This window comes from Lissotriton vulgaris, chromosome 3_2 (assembly GCF_964263255.1).
Source record: "Lissotriton vulgaris chromosome 3_2, aLisVul1.2, whole genome shotgun sequence".
In the NCBI taxonomy this organism is placed as follows: domain Eukaryota; kingdom Metazoa; phylum Chordata; class Amphibia; order Caudata; family Salamandridae; genus Lissotriton; species Lissotriton vulgaris.
The window spans coordinates 178,581,885-178,602,661 of record NC_141690.1 but is presented as its reverse complement, the minus strand read 5'-3'; the positions used below and the strand labels follow the sequence as shown (position 1 = coordinate 178,602,661).

The window sequence follows — 20,777 nt, the reverse complement described above, 5'->3', positions numbered from 1 at the left end:
TGTCGATGATGATCCCGAGGTTTCTTGCATGTTGAGTAGGGTTAAGTCCAAGGTCTGTAGGCCATCAGATGGAGTTCCATGGTGAGGCACCCTTTCCGAAAATCATAATTTCTGTTTTTTCGTGTTCAGCTTGAGACAGTTGCATTTCATACATGTCGCCACTTCCGTCATGCAGTCAGTGAATTTGTACCTTATGTTGGGGGATTTGTCTGAGAAGGGACCCTGTACGCTGTGGTCGGCAGTGTAGGAGACAAGGTTGATGTGGGCGTGGATTTTGTCAGCTTGCGAGATTATATAGTTGTTGGAAAGGATTGGGCTGAGTGAGGAGCCTTGAGATACTCTGCAGATGAGTTCCTGGTCTTCGGGGGAGTAAGTCTGTTTGATTCTTATTCTTTTGGTTAAGAATGTGCAGATCCATTGATGGGTAGGTCCCTGAAAGCCATCCCTGTGGAGTTGGATGATCAGGATGGAGTGGGAGACCGTGTCACACACCTCTGAGAGATCCGGTAGAATGAGGGTTGCCATTTCTCCTCTGTCTAGGATCATCTGGATGTGTCTGTTGCTGAGGTAAGAGCTGTCTCTGGGCTGTGGTTGGGTTTAAATCCTGATTGCATGGTGTCAAGGAGCAGGTGGTTGACTAGGTGTTCGGTGAGGTACCTATTGATGGCTTTCTCCAGAACCTTGATTGGGCAGAGTAGGAGGCAGATTGGTTGGTAGTTTGCAAGCTTCACCAGGTCTGCTTAGGTTTCCCTCAGTAGGGTATTGACCGATGTGTGTTTCCAGGCTTCAAAGAATGTTGATGAAGGTGTTGAGTGTGCGCATAAGGGCTTTGGTGATAGTGGTGAGTTCTTAGTTGAGGGCGTAGTGGTGTCCAGGGTCTGATGAGGTCCGATGAAGTGGATGGCCTTAATGATTGTGGCATTTTTGTCTATGGTCATGGTGTACTATATGCATGGTGCATTCTTTGTTAGAGATTGGCACTAGACTTGGAGCTTTACATATATATATATATATTTTTTTAACTGTACAAAATCATTCTCACATCTTTGTCGCCAAATATACCTTTCATCCTTCTTCAGTAGTTTCTGCGTATTGCACGTGATCTCTGAAAAATTGTCTATAAACTTGCGTGTGGTAAACTCCATGACCCATAAACGAGTAAACTGCTCTTCGTGAGGACTGCAAGCTTCTCAACCTGCTTTTATTGAGCTGCCTAACTACTTCTCGGTCGTTGTGGTGTCCCAAATAGTCCACTTTACTTGCACCTAACCTGTACTGTCCTCCTTTGGGGTGAAGTACATTTGAGAAGTTCAGTTTCTTACACAATGCCGAATTTCATCAGTGCGGGATTGTGCTCTTCACTCTGTACTCCGCGTAGACGTTACATTGTATCCACTGGGAGAACCCCATGAACCTGAGGACGAGACCCTCTTAAAACTCTAGAAGTCCGCACTGGACTGCTTACTTAAACGGCACGCACCGGCACTATAACGTGCGCTTGTGCTGCTCCATCTGCCTTTGGGACCAGGGTACCTTGGGTGTCGGTTCCAGACACCAACATAAAATGACCAGAGCAGGGGGGCGTGTCTTTATTTTTGGAGGTCAGGTTGGATCTTGCTTCTGTGCAATTCATTTAGGCCGGACAAATGTTTTGTAAGTCTGTAAATCTGAAACAGGAGTTAATGCAGCAACCTAAAAATTCGTGCACGGAGATAACATTTAATAAAAAGGATATTCTGTGTTGCACCACTGAACAGGTAGTAAAAATGCACGAATCGTTACAAAAATTGCTTTTAAATTGAATGTATATATCGCTTTCAACCCTTGTCGAGGCGTACTTGACTTGTTTAGTTGCTGTAACAATGCCAAACTGCGCCGAGTGGGAAATACATGCGCTGTGACTTACAGCGGAACAAACCTCTAATGGTGTATTACACTCCATCCCTCTTGGGGAAGAGGCTGCAGGGGGGAATGTGCAGAACCTTGGGGTTGGGGTGTGATCGTAAGTGTTATTCCTTTCTGCGTGCCAAAACGGTTTTGCAAACGTGATGGTTCTAGTCACGCGTTGGCATTGACTCTCGTTGAATGAGCGGTCTGTTCAGGTCGGCGGTTTGTGGAGATTCGAAGCTTTGCAGCGCCCAGATACTTGGCTGTGGGGAGAGCACTCCGAAGCGTGCAGAGACCACGGCGCCCGCTCCTGAGGGGGGGAGCCAATATTGGGTCTGGGCGGGGAGCACTGAGAGGGAGGAGATCCCGCGCGGGGCTCGCGCGCCAGCGGCAGGTCTGCAGTCGTCAGCCGGGCAGGTATCCGTGAGGCTCGTCATGAAAGAGGCATTCCCCGCAGACATTCTACACATGGAGCAGTCCTTCGCTGCACCCCTGGACCCTGTGAGTATGGATTGTATGTGCGCCTGGGCTGCGGCGCTGACATGTAGACTAGTGGCTGGAATGTGCGCGCGCGGGGCAGAGCTCCTATGCTCGCCTGAGGTGCGAGCGAGGAATGTTCCCCAGGAGCAGTGGAAATGTTCGAGCGTGCTCTGTCCGGCGGCTGTCATGTATGCACTATCGGCAGGGTAAACGTTTATTCGCGCTGCCTTTATGCTATGTTGCTTGAAAGCTCCAAGTTGAAACAACGAACTTTGTTTTATCGGAACAATTTATGCGGTTTCAGTCTTTGTTTTTATTAGTTGACGAATTGTTGCATGCACATTTTCAAGGTTACAAATGTCGTTGGTCCGCCACCTCCACCCTCCTGTGGTAAAACGGTTCTTATTCTCTTGTTTGAATCGATATTTCTGTAGCTCTTTCTTACCCCTGTGAGGCCCATGGTACTTTCTGTTAAGTTATCTCCGTACCACCTAAGTTTTAGTGGATGTTTTAACATGTACACCGGGCATGTTGTGCAGATTCATTACATTTTTGCATGCACAACACGTTGGGCAAAATATTTTACAGACGGCGGCTCTGCTAGTGCTTAAGTTTTTTTTAAGGGTGGGTGGGACTTGTTATCTTGTCCATTGTTTTGGAAACCTCCGAAAGGAGCCTTTGGAGAAACAAAGGAAAGATAACATGGCCAGCTTTGCCCCATCAGACCACAATGAAGCCACCGGGGTCCCAATTCACATCGATGTGTGCTCTGGTAATTAACTGTCCGTCTGTCACCACCAGGGCGATGGCAGGAACTCTTCATTAGCGAGGGGCTTTCAAGGTGTGCGACAGATCGCTTCCTGGGGTGAGAATCCCTCAGTCACATACACAACAAATGGGCCTCTTTGTAATGTATTGAACTGGAGGCCCATCTCACACTCCAATGACCCATGACATTAGAAGGAGCTCTAATTTCACCTCTCATCTACAGGAAAACATCATTCCATGTGTTAAGGTGGCGTTGGAAACACGTCCACACTCTCTGTGTGGCTAGGCTGTGCAGAAGTGGAATGTTGATTATAAAGGGTGGTCGCTAAGGCCTGTGTTTCGTATCACACTAGATTCTATTCAGTGAACTCTGGCAGATTTGTGTTGCACTTTATGCCCTTCCACCACATCCACCAGGCGATTGGACTGTGCATATGTTGGGACCAGACCCGCGCTTGAAAAATACACTCAGTGAAAGAAATGTATTTTTCAAGAGTTTCGGGGCAGGCAACCCGTTAAAGCTAATATCCAGGATACCGCATGATTGTTTGCGAAATGTACCAAAGTAGCATGTTCTGATAGCCGAGAAAGTGTTCACCTTATCAATGGAGGCCAACGCATGATAAACACCTTTCCTCTCATTGATAGGGTCTTGCCCTCCTCAGACTGTTCTTCGCCCTGCAGACTAGGCAGACGGCTCGCACCCTCTCTCAGACCTTTCTTACCCTCCAAAACAACGAGCACAAGCATCGGTTTCTGCGGGCTATTTTTAAATGACCGTTGACCTAACAATTCTTATAGGATTTATAGGCTGGAAGCGGGTTGGTTGTTTTCTTTCTCCTTACTACCATTTACACTACTAATCCTTGGTAGCAGGGTGTTTTATCATGGCAAGGTTCTGTCTCTTTGTGCTCTGATGGGAACCATTCGTTGATGTTGTGATAACATTTATCTGTTATGTTTGGCTCTCAGAGAGTCTCTATAGTTTGTCTTTCTAAATGTTCTAAGTCACTGCTGTGACGTAATAACAGTGGATAACAAAACTCGTTATGCATGGCTGTCCAATGACTCCTCTGCCCCTGCTATGCGTAGCAGGTGTAAGCAGGGACAGATGATTTTGGGGAGCCATGCATAACATAACATTATAGATGGTTAGGAAGTGAATTACATGGATGATTTCACCTCTGGGTTCTGAGTCATGCCATGGACAACTCGAGCTTCCATCTCGCTGTCTATTTGACGTCACCCATAACCCCTTGTTGAAAAACATCCCCGTACTTCACTGGTACCATCTGTAATGCTATATTTAAGGGGTTTTAAATACCTGACACACAAACTACGCACTCCCAATTGGGAGACTCTTGGCTGCAGAAGATTGATAACATTCAGATGTTTTTAAGTTTTTGTCCCACCTTGCAAGTAGTTTATGGTATTATGACCGGTGGTGTATCTTTCTGGACGTCCATGGCCTGTGCTACCTATGTTTGCAGTACTGTAGGATTGTAACCATCAGAAAAAGATCAGCAATTTGAGGTCTTCTGATACCTCTCCACCCACTCTATATATTGTTTGATTTTAAGATTGTGCATGCAGTTTCAAATACGTCTTTCTGCAAACTGCGCTCACGAAATTCAAGCCTTATCATTTGAAAGGTAATTTTCTCTGAGGTGATTCAATATTCCCCATGTCTGGAGGGTACCCTGATACAAGTCCTGTACGTTGCCCTTGCTTTTTTGTTGTTAATTTATGTGCACTCGAGTTGGGCGTTCTACCATTTGTAAAACCCCATAGCGCTTATAGTGCCTGGTGCTCTTTGCGGTTCTGTGGTGCTGGTTGGTCAGAATCAAAGTGGTCTGTTGACATTTGGTATTTGTTGGTGTTTAGGTTCCGATGAATCCTTTTGGACGGGCTGGTGGAGTTATTGTTTAGAGCTGGGATGTGTGAGGTATTCACTCAGAGAGTATGATGTTGACATGGGTGCTTGTTACCTTCTGCTGGGGTGTCAGGTTTCCAGACCATTTTTTATATGTATTTGTGGAATTGCTTCGATTGAAGAGAACCTAGACTGCAGCTCCCATATCACGTCGTTCTGTTAATTTAAATCACAGTACTGGAAATTTTCTTTCTATTGACATGGAGTCCTTCGAAAACCCTATTCCGGTCACTCCTGAGTGCGGAACTGCATCTTTCACTTTACGTGTCTTCAGGTTGGAGCAGATGGGGTTAACAACTGAAGGAAGGTCTCGTTTGCTGGAACAGCCATGAAATATAACCTGAACATCTAATATGTTTCTTGTAAAAACGTTTCGTACAGCGTGTAAGAGAATGTATTTGTTAAAGAGATGTACAGATGGCCATGTTTTGCTACCAGGCTATTAGCAATCTGTGTATGCAAAATAAAATTTGCTCTGTGACTGGAATTCAACAGAAAAACAAAAGTAAATCGGATTTCGAATTGCATTTTTGTGTGTTGACAGCAGGTGGTAGTGTAACAACGGCGTGCAGCAACCGCTTTATATTTTGCAAAGCACGTTTTGCATAGAGGGATATGGTATTTCAATCAGCAGTTTTGCTTTTGATTTAAGGGACAGCTTGAAACGTGAAGATATCCAAGACACAAGGAAAGCGGCTTCTAAAGTCTCTGGTGAAAGTAATTCTTTATAAGTGTTTTTTTGTTTTTATATATGTAAGCATGTTGTCGTGCAGTTCTCTCTTTAGGTTGTGTCTGACCCACCAGCAGCGAACGCTAGTATCACCACGTCGATGATTGCATGAACAGTAGGACCACCCCATCTTTGTATTTATAATAGTAATATTTCCACAGAAAAAGTGCACTTCACCATTATGAGTAAAACTTGGAGCTGATTTGAAAATGGTGTGCAATTTCCAACTATATATTCTTGCGATCAAGTCGCCGTATGGTGCCCTGCTTAGAATTGTAGGAAGGGGGGGGGGGAGTAGTAAAGGGGTAGGCCCTTAGAACTCCAGGACCGGGGTCCAAATGTCAATACAAAAAAGCGTTGGTCCGGGTTGCCCTTAAAGCATGTTCGAATCCCATGACTTCCTACAATTCTAATACAAAACTGCGGTGGTCCGGGTTCATGTGTGACTCATGTGCTGTATATGGTCTGTATCATATTGATCTGACACTCACCACAAAATCATTTACCATGAGTAAACTCACATTAGTACAAATAAATCAAAGAAGTGGAAACTTTTCTATGCATTTATTTATGGACAGTGTGTATTGAGAGCATCAAAGGACGGTGGACATCTGTGCCGTCTAGTGGTGGGCCGAGTCGGGCTCCGTGGAATTTTGGAGACTGTTCCTTACTGGAATGAATACATTTCTTCAGGCATAAATCATGCTGTTTTCGATCATTTCTCGCGTTCGGCGTGGCGCCTACGATCCGACCTCTGGGGTTCTTGGTTGGAACCAATACACACTGTCCTGATGAAGACCCCAGCATGAGGCAACAATTACCCTTCTAGCGTACTTCGGGGGTCGGAACGTAGACTACGCCATCCCAGCACACCATAGGATATAAAGAAATTTATTGATTAGACCTATGTTTGATGCAATGTTGGAACCTTGTACATGTTGATTGTAAAGGCGTTTTTTGATTTTAACGTGATGTTTCAAAAAAGTCACACCACCTTTACCCGGTCCCTCACAACCATATCCTGGCCATATCCCGTTGTATTTGTAAATTCCTGAACTGGCTCTTTAATTTCTGGCACTCCTGATCCAACCAACTCTTCTGGCTGTGCCCTTCCCTCCCGGTCATTACTTCCCCCTTTCTAACAGTCATAGGCTCCAACTCTACCTTTCTACAGTTGATCACCACGTCCATTTACTGTTCATACCACTAAATTACTCCAGACAATTTTCTCTTTTGTCCCTCCCCATGGGTTCAGTTGTATCTTTGCTTACATACCAAGTTCGTTTTCAACCAGTCTGCTTTTTAATCTTCTTGGGTTTGCCATGCCTTCTTTCCCCCACAAAACATCACTTGACATAATGCTTAAAATTTGGAGGTGATAACTGCCTCTACCTTTGGCACACTAAAATCAGAGAGTTCCTGATAATGCCAGATTGTCACAAACCTATAGTCAATGGGATATTTTTGAGATTCACAACAAAAGTTTGACATGCTGGAATGTTATTTTTGAAACGTCCCTTTAAACAGATTAAACTCAATTTCTGCATTATGTTAACACACTTTTTGTCCATCTTTGAATATCTACCAGGGGAAAAAATGCCTCTGGCATACTATAGACTGTTAAAGGTTCATTACAAGTATTCCACTTAGTATTCAGAATGATTATAGCATTAACCCCCTACTATAAACAACAGACCCTTTGAGTATCTATACACACATACATATCGTCGAGAAAATAGTTTAGTTGGATTGTATTATGCTTATTATCTTCCTTATGAATTTTACATTTGCTCTTATCAAATATTCTGTATTAGCCGTATTTTGATAAAGATCAATCTTCTAAATATGTAGCCATTGGCATTTTGTAGGAAGACATTTCTCATCCTTTGCTATTCTTACAGAAGCTAGTGTTAGCAATCCACGTGAGGAATGCCCTTGTACACTTCTTGTTTCTACAGAGTTTTTTTAAAAACCCAGTCAAATTTCATATATCTGCCCAACCACATTTCTTTCAAACAAATCACAAAAATATCTTCTAGAGTCCTTTCTAAACTTCCTGTAGTTCTTAACTATCTCATACCATACACATTCAAGCTCATTATTGTTAGGTTGTGCTGGGGAAGACCTTCTCCTGATCTAAATCACTTAGGCACGCCTTCTCTAATTCTTCACCCAGAAATTTCCCTGCTTTAAGTTAGCTCTCCGAATCTCTTCGGTACCTGAAGTCATTAAAGATTCTAATTTGCAATCTATCTTTAACATTTTCCCTAATCTGTCCTCTTTTTATTCTTTGCCCTCCCAGCCACACTTCTCTAATTTGGGCAGAAGATAAGGCTGTGTGGCATAGGAGGAATGTTGTGATTTTCCGCCTCACCTCATTAATTGAAACTACTCTAATTCCTTTCTTATTCTGTTCTGTTTTTTCCTTCACTAGCAACTTCTTTACCTCTTTTGATGTGCACACAATCTTTTTTTGTTCCCCTCCTTATTTTTAGGAAGCCTACTCGATAAATGTCATCTGATGAAATAGCATAAAGAGCTTTACAGCTCCTGAAGACCCGTAAAAGACTACTTCTATTTAACAGGTTTCAGTTGGACCATTTCTTTCCCCTTCTTATAACTTCTACAAAAACACACAATTTGGAAACCTGTTGCACTTGAGTAGTTCGCAGATTGTCAGTCTTCACTACTCTAGATAGGATCTTTCAATTATTCTCATGCTTCTCCTTTTTCCACAGATTTACTATACTTGCATAACCCCTATTACCCTCAGCGCCTTCCTTAATTTTTTCCATTCTCCACCCACCCTTTCTTGACCAGTCAGTCCTTTTTTCCCCGACCTGGCTTTTTCTCTTTTCCCATGACAATTTCTTTTACTTCCAGTGATCCTTTCCCTTGTGGTTTCGGTTTAACAAACTTGCTTTTATTTTCAGTACTGATCATATCAATTATTGTCTGCTTCTTCTGGGCTTCCCCTCTAATAAGGGGGCAATAGCCATTCATCCTCCTCCTCCTTTGCGCTCCACTTACTGGTTTGTGTGTCCAAGCGTCCTACATCACTGTTGACCACCCCGTGTGGTCTCACTCAGCTTTCCCTAGCGGATGCACGCTGCAATCACAACCAGTCTTGGCAATGGCAGAGAGAGACCAGGACGCTGCATCCACCTCCCGTAGGGGGACATCAATGCACCCTGGGTTCACACCTGTTTCTCCTGAGCCCCCACTCACTGTTACACGTGTTTTCCCGATGTACCTGTCAAGTACCCCACAAGACTCACCTGGGCTTGTGAGGCAATCCCGCAGAGACGACAGAAACCCCCGCCCCTGATCCCATCAAACCCTCACGGGAAAGAACGCCCGACAAGGATGAGATGGATCCAGGGATGGGGGCCAAAAGGAACCAAGGAATTGGCTTTGGTGGTAGGGACGTTGGGACGGGTCTTGGCACAGCTGAGGGAACAAGAAACAGATTAGGGCAAGGTACTACGCGCGTGCTGGACAACACCCCACAGGACACATGCAGACAGGAGCCCCTGTTTCTGACACTCACCACTAAGTATTGTTCGGGTTGTCTTAAAGAAGAGGCCAGTGCAGTGTCGTCCAGGAGCCTCAGGTCCCTGGCTTGGGAAACGAAGAATGAGGCACTTCTGCGCCAGGACCACCAAGGAACCAATAGTACTTAAAGAAAAACGCTTCTCTGCTGAAAAGCAGGCAAGAACAAGAACTCCAGGGTAAGCGCTATAGCGCGGCCCAAATGAACAATGCTCCTACGCTTTCTGTGTGTAGGAGCCAAGCAGTAGCGCTCCTGCGCCACCACCAAGGCAAACGTCTGTCCAAAGGAAAAAATGTTAAGCGCTCCTGCGCCTAGGGCATAACAACATAGGAACCAGAAGGCAAAGTGCACCTGCACTTCGAACTACAAACAGGCAGTAACGCTCCTGCGCCACTGCCAGCAAAATGAACCAAGGCTGTGAAGTAGCAGCGTGCCTTTGCAGCTGCTTCGTGAGAGTGTAATCAGCTGCGCTCCTGCACGGCTGACATCAAAGGCACAGACGGAAGCAGTCCCGTAACGCGTGAGGAATGGCAGCGTTACCGTGACCTGAAGAAACCCTTGGCGTCTGCTGGGCTTCAGCGCGTCTGTCAGGTAGGATTAGGAGCACCGATCCGGCGGCTTCACACACTTTTAAATGTGCTGGCCCGGAAGTGCTAATTGCGGTGAAGGACTGGAACGGGACACCACTTCCGGCCGGAAGCGGGTATCCCAATGTCTGTGGTGGAGGACTAGACCGGGACACCACTTCCGGCCGGAAGTGAGTGTCCCGATGTCTGCATGTATCCTGCGGCGCCTGGGACCACGGAAAGCCGCCACACGACTGTCCCAAGGTGTTGTGTTGTCTCGGCTTAGTCGCTATCCAAGGCTGTACCACCAGGCCCACCACAAGGGGCACCCGTACTAGTTGTACAGTCTGTCAAGTGCGGTCACGCTCCGTGCTCCCTTGTGGGGTCGGCGTCAGATTCCCGCCATTTATAGCAAGAGTATCAGGCTGGGATGTTGCTCCTCTGCAACTGTGCCGCTCCGTCTTGTTTTAGGCATTGCCTAGCAGGCTGTGCCAGAGTACTGGCTACCAAGATGGCCATCACCTCCCAGCAAAGGAGGCACCGCAGCTGTCCGCTACTTTAGGAGGTCTCCTGCTCAGGGGCACCCCCTATATCTAGGCCGAGACCACAAGCATCTGTGTCCAGGGATGGAGCGCTATTGATTCTGCACGCTGTAGTGCTTGGTAGCATTCTCAGGATTCATATTGGGGCCGTCAGAGCTCCGTGTTTCTACTTCTGAACTTCCTTCTTGCTAGGCCACACCCCTCTCTAAATGTATATGCTTAATGCAAAGTGAAATGTAGTTGCTACTTATCAACCGTAAAAGAGCATTTGATAAGGTGGAGAGAAATCTCATTTGGATATGCCTCGTGGCCCAACGTATATACCCTGGCTCATTGAGTATCCTAGTTGCAGTGGTAGAGGGCACTTTCACCAAAGTGAGATTGTGAGCAAATTGGATGCATTATCTTATATCAAGTGTGTTATACATCTACTTTGCATAATTTGTTTATTATTAACATGGAATTGAAATTGGTGGAAGCTAGAGACGACACCCATAAAATAAATGGCCGCTATAGGTGCCAATACTATCAACTTCTCTATAGGATTTATAATCACTATAATGTATTCAAGTGTCTAGAAACTAAGGAGACTCAAATCAAATGTCTGACCATTAACATCCTGTACAGAAGATCCTGTTGGTAAATAACGATTGAGTGTCTGGTTAGTTGAAAGCCAGATTTTGATTACCTACGAATTTGTAGTCTGGAAATGTTTGTTTGGAAGGGCCAGCAACATAAAGTCTTTATTACTTATGATTAGTAAACCGGATGTTAAAGATGAGCTCACAATTTGGAGGGAAGGGTGTAAGTCTTTGTCTTGGAATGTTATAAGATGCACATATTTGCATCATCGTTTTATGAAGTTGAACTCTGGGGCATGTGAGACTTGTTGGAGTTTGGCCAGAAAGAACATCACTTTTTAAAGAATATGATTTAGCTCCCTAAGGGTACTCTAATATTGCTTCTTTTGTTGGATGTGGTTGTAAATGAGATCCAAAGCAAGGCTGAATGTTGATAGCAGCTAATCTAATGACAGACACTTTTTGCAGAATAAATAAATGCCTGACTGGGATGCGGACTTGGATAGCATTGAGGCATTCCCTGTGAAATGTCTGTACTTACTTCTACGTTTTTTAAACCACACTCACTAAACGTATATTTGCACTGTGAACCCAAGGTTTTTCACTTTTTAGCAGTTTATTCTAATTACAACAAAGTTTCTCTAAGTGCATGCGGACACTTGATTAAATAGGTTTGAAGACTGGCGCATCAAAGCTAGGGACCTAATAAATTGATGATGAAAGCTGTGACCTTTCACTGTCAAAGGAGCTTTAAAGATTAATTTATTTCCTTCAGACATATTTGGGGGTGGGCATTGGGTCACTGGATCTAAGCTGAGAGTGGACATCCCAAGTAGTCTTCTGACTAAAGTCCCCAACGATTCTTTTGGATAAATTATAGAGAAACATTAACAAGTATTTATCACATAACTGATATTAATTTTCCTTCCGGACGCAGAGCAAGGAAGAGTCTGACACCCAAGATTCTGGAGTAAAAAAGCTTGGGCTAGAAGAGCCAGCTTGGCCTCTCCTGGCTTTTGGGAAATTCGCAGGGATAAAGAAGTGTGTCATATTTATTTTTTTAGCCTTCTGCAAGACTATGAAATTCTGTATACAAGCAGAAATGTCCTTAATACATGTTTCTCCAATATTATTTTGTGTTGGTTCTCTTCAATAATGCTTTCTGGCACTTTGAGGATAAGGCAATATTCATTTTTTTTTTTTTGTAAATATCTTTTTATTGCAGCAATGACAGATAAGTATACAGTACAATTTATACCATTCCCCCTGATGCTCAGTGTGAGCTCCGCTCCCACTCCCCAGTATCACACAGCCATTCAGCTCGCACCCCGGAGGTCGAGCGGCAAAGTCGTAGGTACATAGGAAACTGTGCTGGAGCATTCTGTGCATGGCTACAGCCAACAAGTGGATGGGAAACGGCAGCGCTGCTTTTCGGACCTAACACTCCCTCTCCCCTGTCCCAAGTCCAGTTGAAGCCAAGAGTTTCTGTGCAACTCCCGTGAACATACCCCCCTCCCCTTCCCCTAAGCCCCCTCAACTTTTCCTACCCCTCCTTCCCCGTCCAGAATTCCCCCCCCAACTCTCCCTGCCCCCTACCCAGCCCCCCCACCCCCCCAGGCGTGCCAGAGTATCACCTAATTGAACTCTCAACCTTGCCAACAAGATCAGACCCGAAGCATGGTACCAGGATTCGTCTGCAATCATCCGTAAATCATCTCGATGGAACGCAAGGGTAGTGCAATAGCCGAGCGGGTCTATGCCGCCCCCCCGTCAGGCGGGCGTCCCTCTGGAGCCGGGCTATGCACTGGGGATTCCTCCTCCTCCACGTCCAGGAGCGTGAGATCTAGGACCAGCCCCTCCCACGCCCTGGCTCTCTCCAGTGCCAAGTCATTGTCTATCCTTAGCGCAGCTCGCAGGCGAAGCTCACCCTCACATCTAGCCCATTTAAGCAGTTCAGCCTTCCAGCGCTCTACTACGGGGCCCCGGGACGCCTTCCACTGGGACGTAATGGCCCGCTTCGCCAGGAGAAGCCCCAAGTCCAGGAACTTGCTAGTGACTTTGTTCTTTGATGTATGCGGGAACCAGTGTAGTATGCAATGTGCCATGGTGTGTTGCAGGTCCCTCTCCGTCACCTCCCTCAGAACCTCCACCACCTCCTCCCAGAAGGGCCCCAGCTCGGGACAGGACCAGAACATGTGTCGGAAGTCTGCGGGATCCGCCGGGCAGCGCGGACAGGACGCTGGGTGAGCCGGGAAGTACTTATGTAATTTATCAGGGGTCAGATACGCCCTATGTAGGACATAAAAGTGCACCAGCTGGAACCTTGCGTTGCGCGTGCCGTTCCGGGCCCCCTCCAGTATACCATTCCAGGCCTCTTCGGGGATCTCAGTCGACAGGTCGGCCTCCCATTTCGTCTTCAGGGTCAGCAGCGGAGCGGTGGATTCCGAGATCATGCGCCGAGTCAGGCACGTGACCGCTTTGATCGTCCCTGCCATCATCACGACGTACTGACATCCCAGGGACTAGGGTGGCTCCGAAATGCCCGCCCCCCAGTGTTTGCGGATCGCCGCCGTTAAGGCCGCATGAAGGAGGAAGTCCCCACCCGCCAGTTCGAAGCGGTCCTGCAGGAGGTCGAAGGGCAACATCACTCCATTTTCGTACAGGTCACCTATGGATGACAGCCCCTGCCGGTCCCAGCCGTCCAGCCCGCGCCACGAGCCTCCGTGCGGAAGCGCCCCGCAGAGTCTAAGCGGGATCTCTGGTGCGTAAGGAACCGTAATACCGCATCTCCGGCGATATCTGTTCCAGCATTTCCGGGCCGTCGCAAACTCCTGGGTGAGGTGGAAATCCCCCATCGGAAGTCCCAGGACAATCCGGGACAACACCTGGACCGGACCCGCCGGTTCTCCTGCTCCATCCTCCCCCCTCCTGGCCCGAGCCACCCATTGTGTCAGCCATTGCAGCTGCGCCGCTAAGTAGTAGAGCTCGTAGTCCGGCACCGCTAGACCTCCGTCCGCCCTAGGGCGGAGAAGCGTGGCATGGGCCACCCTGCGCCTTCCCGTCCCCCACAGGAAGCCGATGACCATCGATCGCAGCCGCCGAAAGTAGCTCGCCGGGATCCATATCGGGAGGGTCCCGAAGAAGTAAAGCAGCCGCGGGAGGGTTACCATCTTGAGCAACGCCACCCTGCCCATGAGTGACAATGGGAGCGTGCCCCAAAAGTCGAAATTCTCCCTAGTGTGCCGTATCGCCGTACCGATATTACCCTCTAGGATATCGGCTCTGTCATGGAAGATCGAGGTGCCAAGGTATCGCAGGCTCCTCTCTAACCAGGTCACTCCCTCTGTAGTTTGCGGGCATGCCCTCCGTGGGCGGGCCGGGAATAGGTGGGACTTCTCCCAGTTCACTCGGAGGCCCGAGATTCTACCCAGCGATTGCAGGAGGGCCTTAGCTCCTCGCAGGGAGTCCGTCGAATCCGCCAGGAACATCAGCAGATCATCTGCGTATAGTGCGATGTGGTGGTCTTGACCATAGACGTCCAGGCCCCGATACGCCTGCCCCAGCCGGGCCCGAGCCGCAAGCGGCTCGACGGCCAAGGCAAACAGCAGGGGGGAAAGAGGGCAACCCTGACGGGTGCCCCTGCCCACTCCGCACATCTCAGAGATGATCCTCCCCGTCCTGACCCTTGCCGTCGCGTTCGTATAGAGCAGCCTCGTCCAATCTACGAAGCCTTCGCCAAGGCCCAGCGCTCGCAAAACATGGAAGAGATACGGCCATTCCAGGCTGTCGAAGGCCTTCTCCATGTCGACAGCAAACACCACTGCCTCATCCCCGTCGTAAGTGTCGGCCTCTAGTATGTGCAGGAGCCGCCGCACGTTAAGCGCTGTATTGCGGGCCGGGATGAAGCCCGATTGGTCCGCATGTACCAGCATGGGCATGTGAGGGAGCAAACGCGTCGCCAAGATCTTGCTCAGAATCTTATAGTCCAGGTTGAGCATGGACAGTGGGCGATACGCTGACCTGTCCCATGGCTGCTTACCCGGCTTCAGTAGGGGGACTATCAGCGCCTCTCTCGTGGTCGCAGGGAGGCAGCCCAGCCGCCTCGACTCGTTGTATACCCACGTCAGCCGGGGCGCTAGGAGATCCGTGTAGGTGAGATAGAATTCCGTCGGGAATCCATCGGTGCCCGGCGTCTTATTTCTTGCCATGCTCTTGATGGCAACCCGTACCTCCCTCTCCTCAATCTTGTCCCCAAGTCGCTTTGCGATCCCCTCCTCCAGCACCGGTAGGTCAAGACCCTCCAGAAAGGCCCTAAACTCCTCCGCCGACGGGAGGACCCTGCTGCGGTAGAGCTCTGTGTAGTAGTCATAAAACAATGCGTTAATTCCCTGTTGATCAAACCTCGCCGCCCCCGCCTGGTCTCGGAGCTCAAGAATGACCGAGCTTCGGCGGGACGGGTTGGCCAGCCAGGCCAGGAGAGCCCCCGATTTGTCGCGTTCCGAGTGCGCTCGCGTGAGGTAGGCCTTGTAATCAAAGCATCGGAGACGCTCCACTGTCGCCGCCACCGCCTCTCGCGCCCCTAGCAGGGCCTCGTGAGTGTCCGGCCGCTCAGGTCTCGCCCTCTCTAGTCTCCGCAGGGTCTCGTCCTCCCTCTCGATGTCTTCCAGTAGCGTTCTCCGCACTCCCGAAGCCGTTGCAATGCACTGGCCCCGAAGTACCGATTTGAAGGCGTCCCATTCCGTCGCGGCTGACCCCGCCGTACCCGCGTTCTCCTGGAAATATGCCTCAATGCCCGAGGCAATCGTGGCACGGAAGAGCTGATCGTCCAGTGCCTCAGGGCGGAGCTTCCAAGCCGGGATCCTCGGGCGGAGCTGCGACCAGCGCAGCCGCACGAGGAGCGGGTTGTGGTCCGAGATCGAGCGCGTGAGATACTCACTGTGGCACACCTCCGCGTGCACGTCTTGCGAGCATAGGAAGGCGTCAATGCGGACATGTCGTTCGTGGAGCGCGGAGAAGGAGTAGTCCCTGTCCGACGGGTGGTTAGCCCTCCAGGAGTCAACCAGTCCCCACCGGCGCTGCCAGGCCGAGCGCGCAAGTGCAAGTTTACCAGCTGGTGCATTCGGAAGGGGAGGGTGGGATCTATCCAGGTTAACGTCTGCCACGCTGTTAAAGTCGCCGCCCAGGAGCAAGGGTTCCACCAGAAACTGAGCTAGTTTATTGGACAGTAGTGCGAGGAATGCAGGTTGGTCCACATTTGGGGCGTATATGCAACCCAGGTTAAGGTCCCTCCCGTCCAGCTTGCCACGCACCATTATGTATCTCCCCTCTGGGTCAATCACCTGTTGTGTGCATTGGTAGGGAATCCCCGCCCGCACCCAGATGGCCACCCCCCTAGCATAAGCGGAGTAGCCGGTGTGAAAGACCTGCCCCCTCCAGCGCCGCTGCAGTGCCCTCCCTTCTTTGTCCAGCAGATGGGTTTCCTGAAGGAAGGCGATGTGTATGCCCCGCCTGACCAGATAGGAGTGGATCTTATGACGCCTGTGCATCGAGTGCATCCCCCTTACGTTCCATGTGAGACATCTATAGCCTAAGTCGGATTCCATGGCGAAGTCTGCCAAGCTCCATCCACTCCACTCACTCTCCCGGCAACCCCCCCAGCATGCCTAGGTCCCCCCCCGTCCCCCCCCCCAACCTGCATAATCAAACTACCCCAACTCCCACACCCCCGGACAGACAACCAACGTGGAAACCCCATCCAAACTCAAGAATCAAAGAGCGTATCACTACATAGTAGGGCTGGAGTGGCAGCGATGCCGGCTCCAGACAGGTCCGAAGCCCCCCGCCCCTGCCCCACTATCCCTAACAACAATCAGGAGAGACCCCCCGACTCTCCCCGTCCCCCACGGTGCCAGTGCGAAGTCCCGGGGGGGCATCCGCATCCCACTGCAGAGCGTCCAGAAGCGGCCCCCCCCCCCCCCCCCCCACCTGCATGTCCCATTATCTTACTTGTGTGGCCGTCTCAGCCAAGGATACCTTCCGCTGTCTGGGGAGTCACCACCGGCAGGTCCGTCTCAGAATGTTCGTGCCCACTGCTGGAGCCAGGGCTGGGAGTGCTGTCCTTCGACTGCTCAGATGCGCTGCTGGAGGGGCTGGCGTCCCCCTGGCTGATGGCCGCCACCGCTTGCACCGCCTTGGCTCGCTCCTGCTGCCAGCCCGTTGGGGAGCCAGATCGTCGCGTCGGTGTCGCATCCGCGGAGTGTCTCCTGGGGGGGGTCTGCGGCGTGGGGCCCGTGCCCGGCTCCCCTCTCGCGTCCGTCCAACTCCAAGCTTCCTGCGGCGTCAGGAAAAAGTGAGTGCGTTCCCCATCGACCACCCGCAGCCGCGCCGGGAACAGCATAGCGTAGGGCAGGTGCAGTGATCTCAATTTTCGTTTGACCGCCAGGAAGGAGGCACGCTGCTTCTGCACATCTCTGGTGAAGTCCGGAAAGACCATGACCCTGCTGTTGTCTATTCTCAGGTCCGGGATTTCCCTCACCCTCCGCAGTATATGGTCTCTGTCTCTGAAGTGCAGCAGCCGCAGCACAATCGGGCGCGGAGGCACCCCCGGTTTGGGGGGACGCGCAGGGACCCTGTGTGCGCGCTCAATGGCAAAGAACGGCGAGAGTCCCTCCGGGGCCACCTCGGATCGCAGCCAGCCCTCCAGGTAGGTGACCGCATCCCGCCCCTCTGCGTTCTCAGGGACCCCCACCAGGCGGAGGTTATTGCGCCGGGACCGTCCTTCACTGTCCTCTGCTCGGAGCTCCAGGACCCGCACCTTCTGGGCCATTTCCGCCAGTGACGTTTTGAGCTCCGCCACGTCCCCTGGCAAGTTTTTCAGGGCCACCTCTGAGGTCGTCACCCGCTCCTTCAGTTTCCTGTGGTCGTCCTTCAACAGGGTTAGGTCCGACCCTATGGTGTCCATGCGCTTCTCAAGTGCCTCCCGCGACGCCACAATCGCCTGCATTATGTCCCCCAGAGAGGGATCCCGTGGGCGGGTCGAGCTCCCGGCCCCTTCCCCCGGCGGGTCGTCCTCGACGAGGTGCCCCGGGTCGTCCTGTCTCAGGGCCTCGAAGCCTTTCTTCCTGCTGTTGCCCCGCACCATCCTGGCGGGCAGTGACCGTCAAGCGCCCCTGCGGTGGCCACCGGTGTTCCCCCTCTCCGTCCTTGGTCTGCCTCAGGCCCGCCGCGCCTTCCGACCACTGGGCCTGCGTCTCGTGGGGTCCAGTTCAAGGGCCAGTCTCCGCCGGCGTCGTGTGGCACCAGTGCCCCTGGTCCGGGCACCTAGAAGGCTAAGGCAGGGTAGTCACCGATGAGTACCTGGTCCGCTGTGCTCGGACGCCCCCGGTCAGGCAGGCACCTCTTCCCACCCGGAGCTTCAGTGACTCATAGGGGTGGGGAGTCAGCACCTCGTCTCCTGTTCCCCTCTTCGTCCCCCTTGTGCGCGTGCTGCCAATCCACAGTGGCACAGGCCCCCCGTAGGTCCGGGCCTCCACTCGGCCCCCACAGCTCTGCAGATATCCACCCAGCCCAGGTAGGCGCCTCGTGGTGGGGGGGGGGGAAGGGCAGTCAGTCCCTCAAACCCCCGCTCTCCCTGACGTCCAGTGTCCTCGCGCACCCCCCAACGCAACCACCAGGAGGTCGGGTCGTGTGTTGTGCGCTGGTCCAGCGGTCCACGCAGCTCCAGGGGCTCTGTCGCCGGCCGCCAACGCGGTCACTCGGTCTCTGCCGGCGCCATTTTAGGGTCAGGCATGGCCGCCGACTCCCGTCCTCCGGCGTCACCCGCGAGTGCGCCAGCCCGGTCCCCTCACCTTTGTCCGGTCTCCGGGGGTTCTCCGCCGGTCAGCGGTCAGTCGTCACCGCGTCAGGGGGTCCTGCCTCGCCTCCTGGAGTCAGCCGCCAGGCACATCAGGGCAGGACGGCGGCCGCCATTTTGGGCGCTCTCCACTCCGGGAGCCGCGCTCGAATTGTGAAGTCCAGTGGGGGTGTACCCAGGGGCCCCCAGTCCTCCAAACTCACCCTGCGTGCCCCCGTTGCCCTCCTATGTATTTTTGAGGGGTCTGGGTTCGAGCCGGGGTTCAGGATATGCAGTGGTGCGAGGCGGGCACGGAGGAGCTCCGGAGTCCCGCTTCCACCTACATCGGCGCCTTAGCCACGCCCCCCATAAGGCAATATTCATGTTGCTGAGTGAAAACTGCTCTCTATATTCAACACTTTGCAATAGAAAGAGTCACACACTGACTCAAAACCGCCATCTTTACTTTCAATTCATGATTTTGTTTAAGTGGACCTAGAATATCTAGGAGTTTGTGCTGTCATGCCTTCAAAGGTTATTCAATCCATTTCCTGTGGCTTTTGCTGCGAACCTGAAAACCCACTTTTGAAATGTCCTCCTGAAAGGTTTCTGCTACATTACTGGAGAGAGTTTGCCAAGTTTGAGCGTATTTCTTATTATGTTCATCGAATTGTGCATCCAGAAAGGTAATCGGACTCAAACTGATATCATTGAGCTGACCGGTGGATATTGAATACCTGTAGTAGGGCTTTAAGCGGTCCGGTTCCTCCAAATCTGTACCCGGCAGTAATTAAAATCTGAATAGGGCCTTTGCGATGAAAAATCCAGATTTTTGCTCATCGATATTTCAACATGACTTTAAAAATCTATATTGGAGAGGTAGCTCCTATTTACAATACCCTTTTTTTACGTAATTTACATTCCTAAGCTTATTTGCTGTTTGCAGGATGTTTTTCTGTAGGTTTTTTAATGCAGTCTATTAAGCATGTATGGTGCGTAGATTGAGCAGGGTCGCCTGTACATGTCTGAGTGTTCATGTTATATGTTTATAATGGTGCATGATTGCTAGCTCTGAACTTGAGGCTCATGAGCGATGATTCATTGTTTTCATGTGGAGTGATGGTGAAATGAAGGAGATGCAAGGATGTTTGTGCAGAAGATAGAGAGTAAAAAGAGGGTGCAAAAAAGGAAAAGGCTGAAGTGTGAATATGCAGAAAGAGGATTTCATAAAGATATAGAGAGGAAGACTGAAGTGAAAATTGATTTGAAGGAGAGAATATCCGTGATGGCGACCTAAAGGTCTCTACTCCTTCCACAGTCCCCAGTAATGTTTAGTTCAAAGGCTCGTATTTTCAGAATGTAAAGCAAACATGTCTCTTGTTTTAGGTGCATGTCTGTTATTGTTTGATATGGCTGGGTGCAGACATAGGAAGCTCACTGAAAGGCACATAAAAAGTAGTCGGGTGGCATGCTGTGGGACGCGCAGGATTTTAATTTACATTTTAAGTGCCTCTTTGAGACAGGCTACTACGTGTACGACACTCCAGCAAAAGTAACTAATCGGGGGCATGCAAAGGGCGGACTGGCTATACTATTAAGGGAGGAATACTTATGGGCACAAGAGATTATCAAAACCAACTCGGATAACCTCCAGTGCATTAAAATATCTCTAAAAACACACATTACTGCCACTCAACATGCAATACTGCTCTTTAATGTATATTCCCCTCCTGGAACTAATCAAAATATCCTATTTGTGGAGATAATGGATATATTTTCTCAGACGATAGAAGACAGCCAATTTTTACCATTTATAGTCATGGGAGACTTTAATGGTAAAATCTCGAATTCAGAAATTGGAAAGTGGGTAAACATGTATGAGGAGGAATCACTGGAAATATCCATT

The 20,777-nt window shown here is 50.1% G+C and overlaps 1 protein-coding gene across 5 annotated transcripts in view; it reads left to right on the top strand.

The window, feature by feature from the left end:
* RGS12 (regulator of G protein signaling 12) overlaps positions 1–20,777 on the top strand; it is a 691,597-nt gene that overhangs the window by 225,792 nt on the left and 445,028 nt on the right. The window contains exon 1 of one of the 5 annotated variants that reach the window (XM_086964154.1): positions 2,285–2,388. The exons of the other annotated variants lie outside the window; for them this stretch is intronic. Within the exon in view, the coding sequence (XP_086820280.1) occupies positions 2,323–2,388 (66 nt within the window). The 5' untranslated portion in view covers positions 2,285–2,322. Of the gene's footprint in view, positions 1–2,284; positions 2,389–20,777 lie in introns of those variants that run through there. 5 annotated transcript variants of the gene reach the window in all.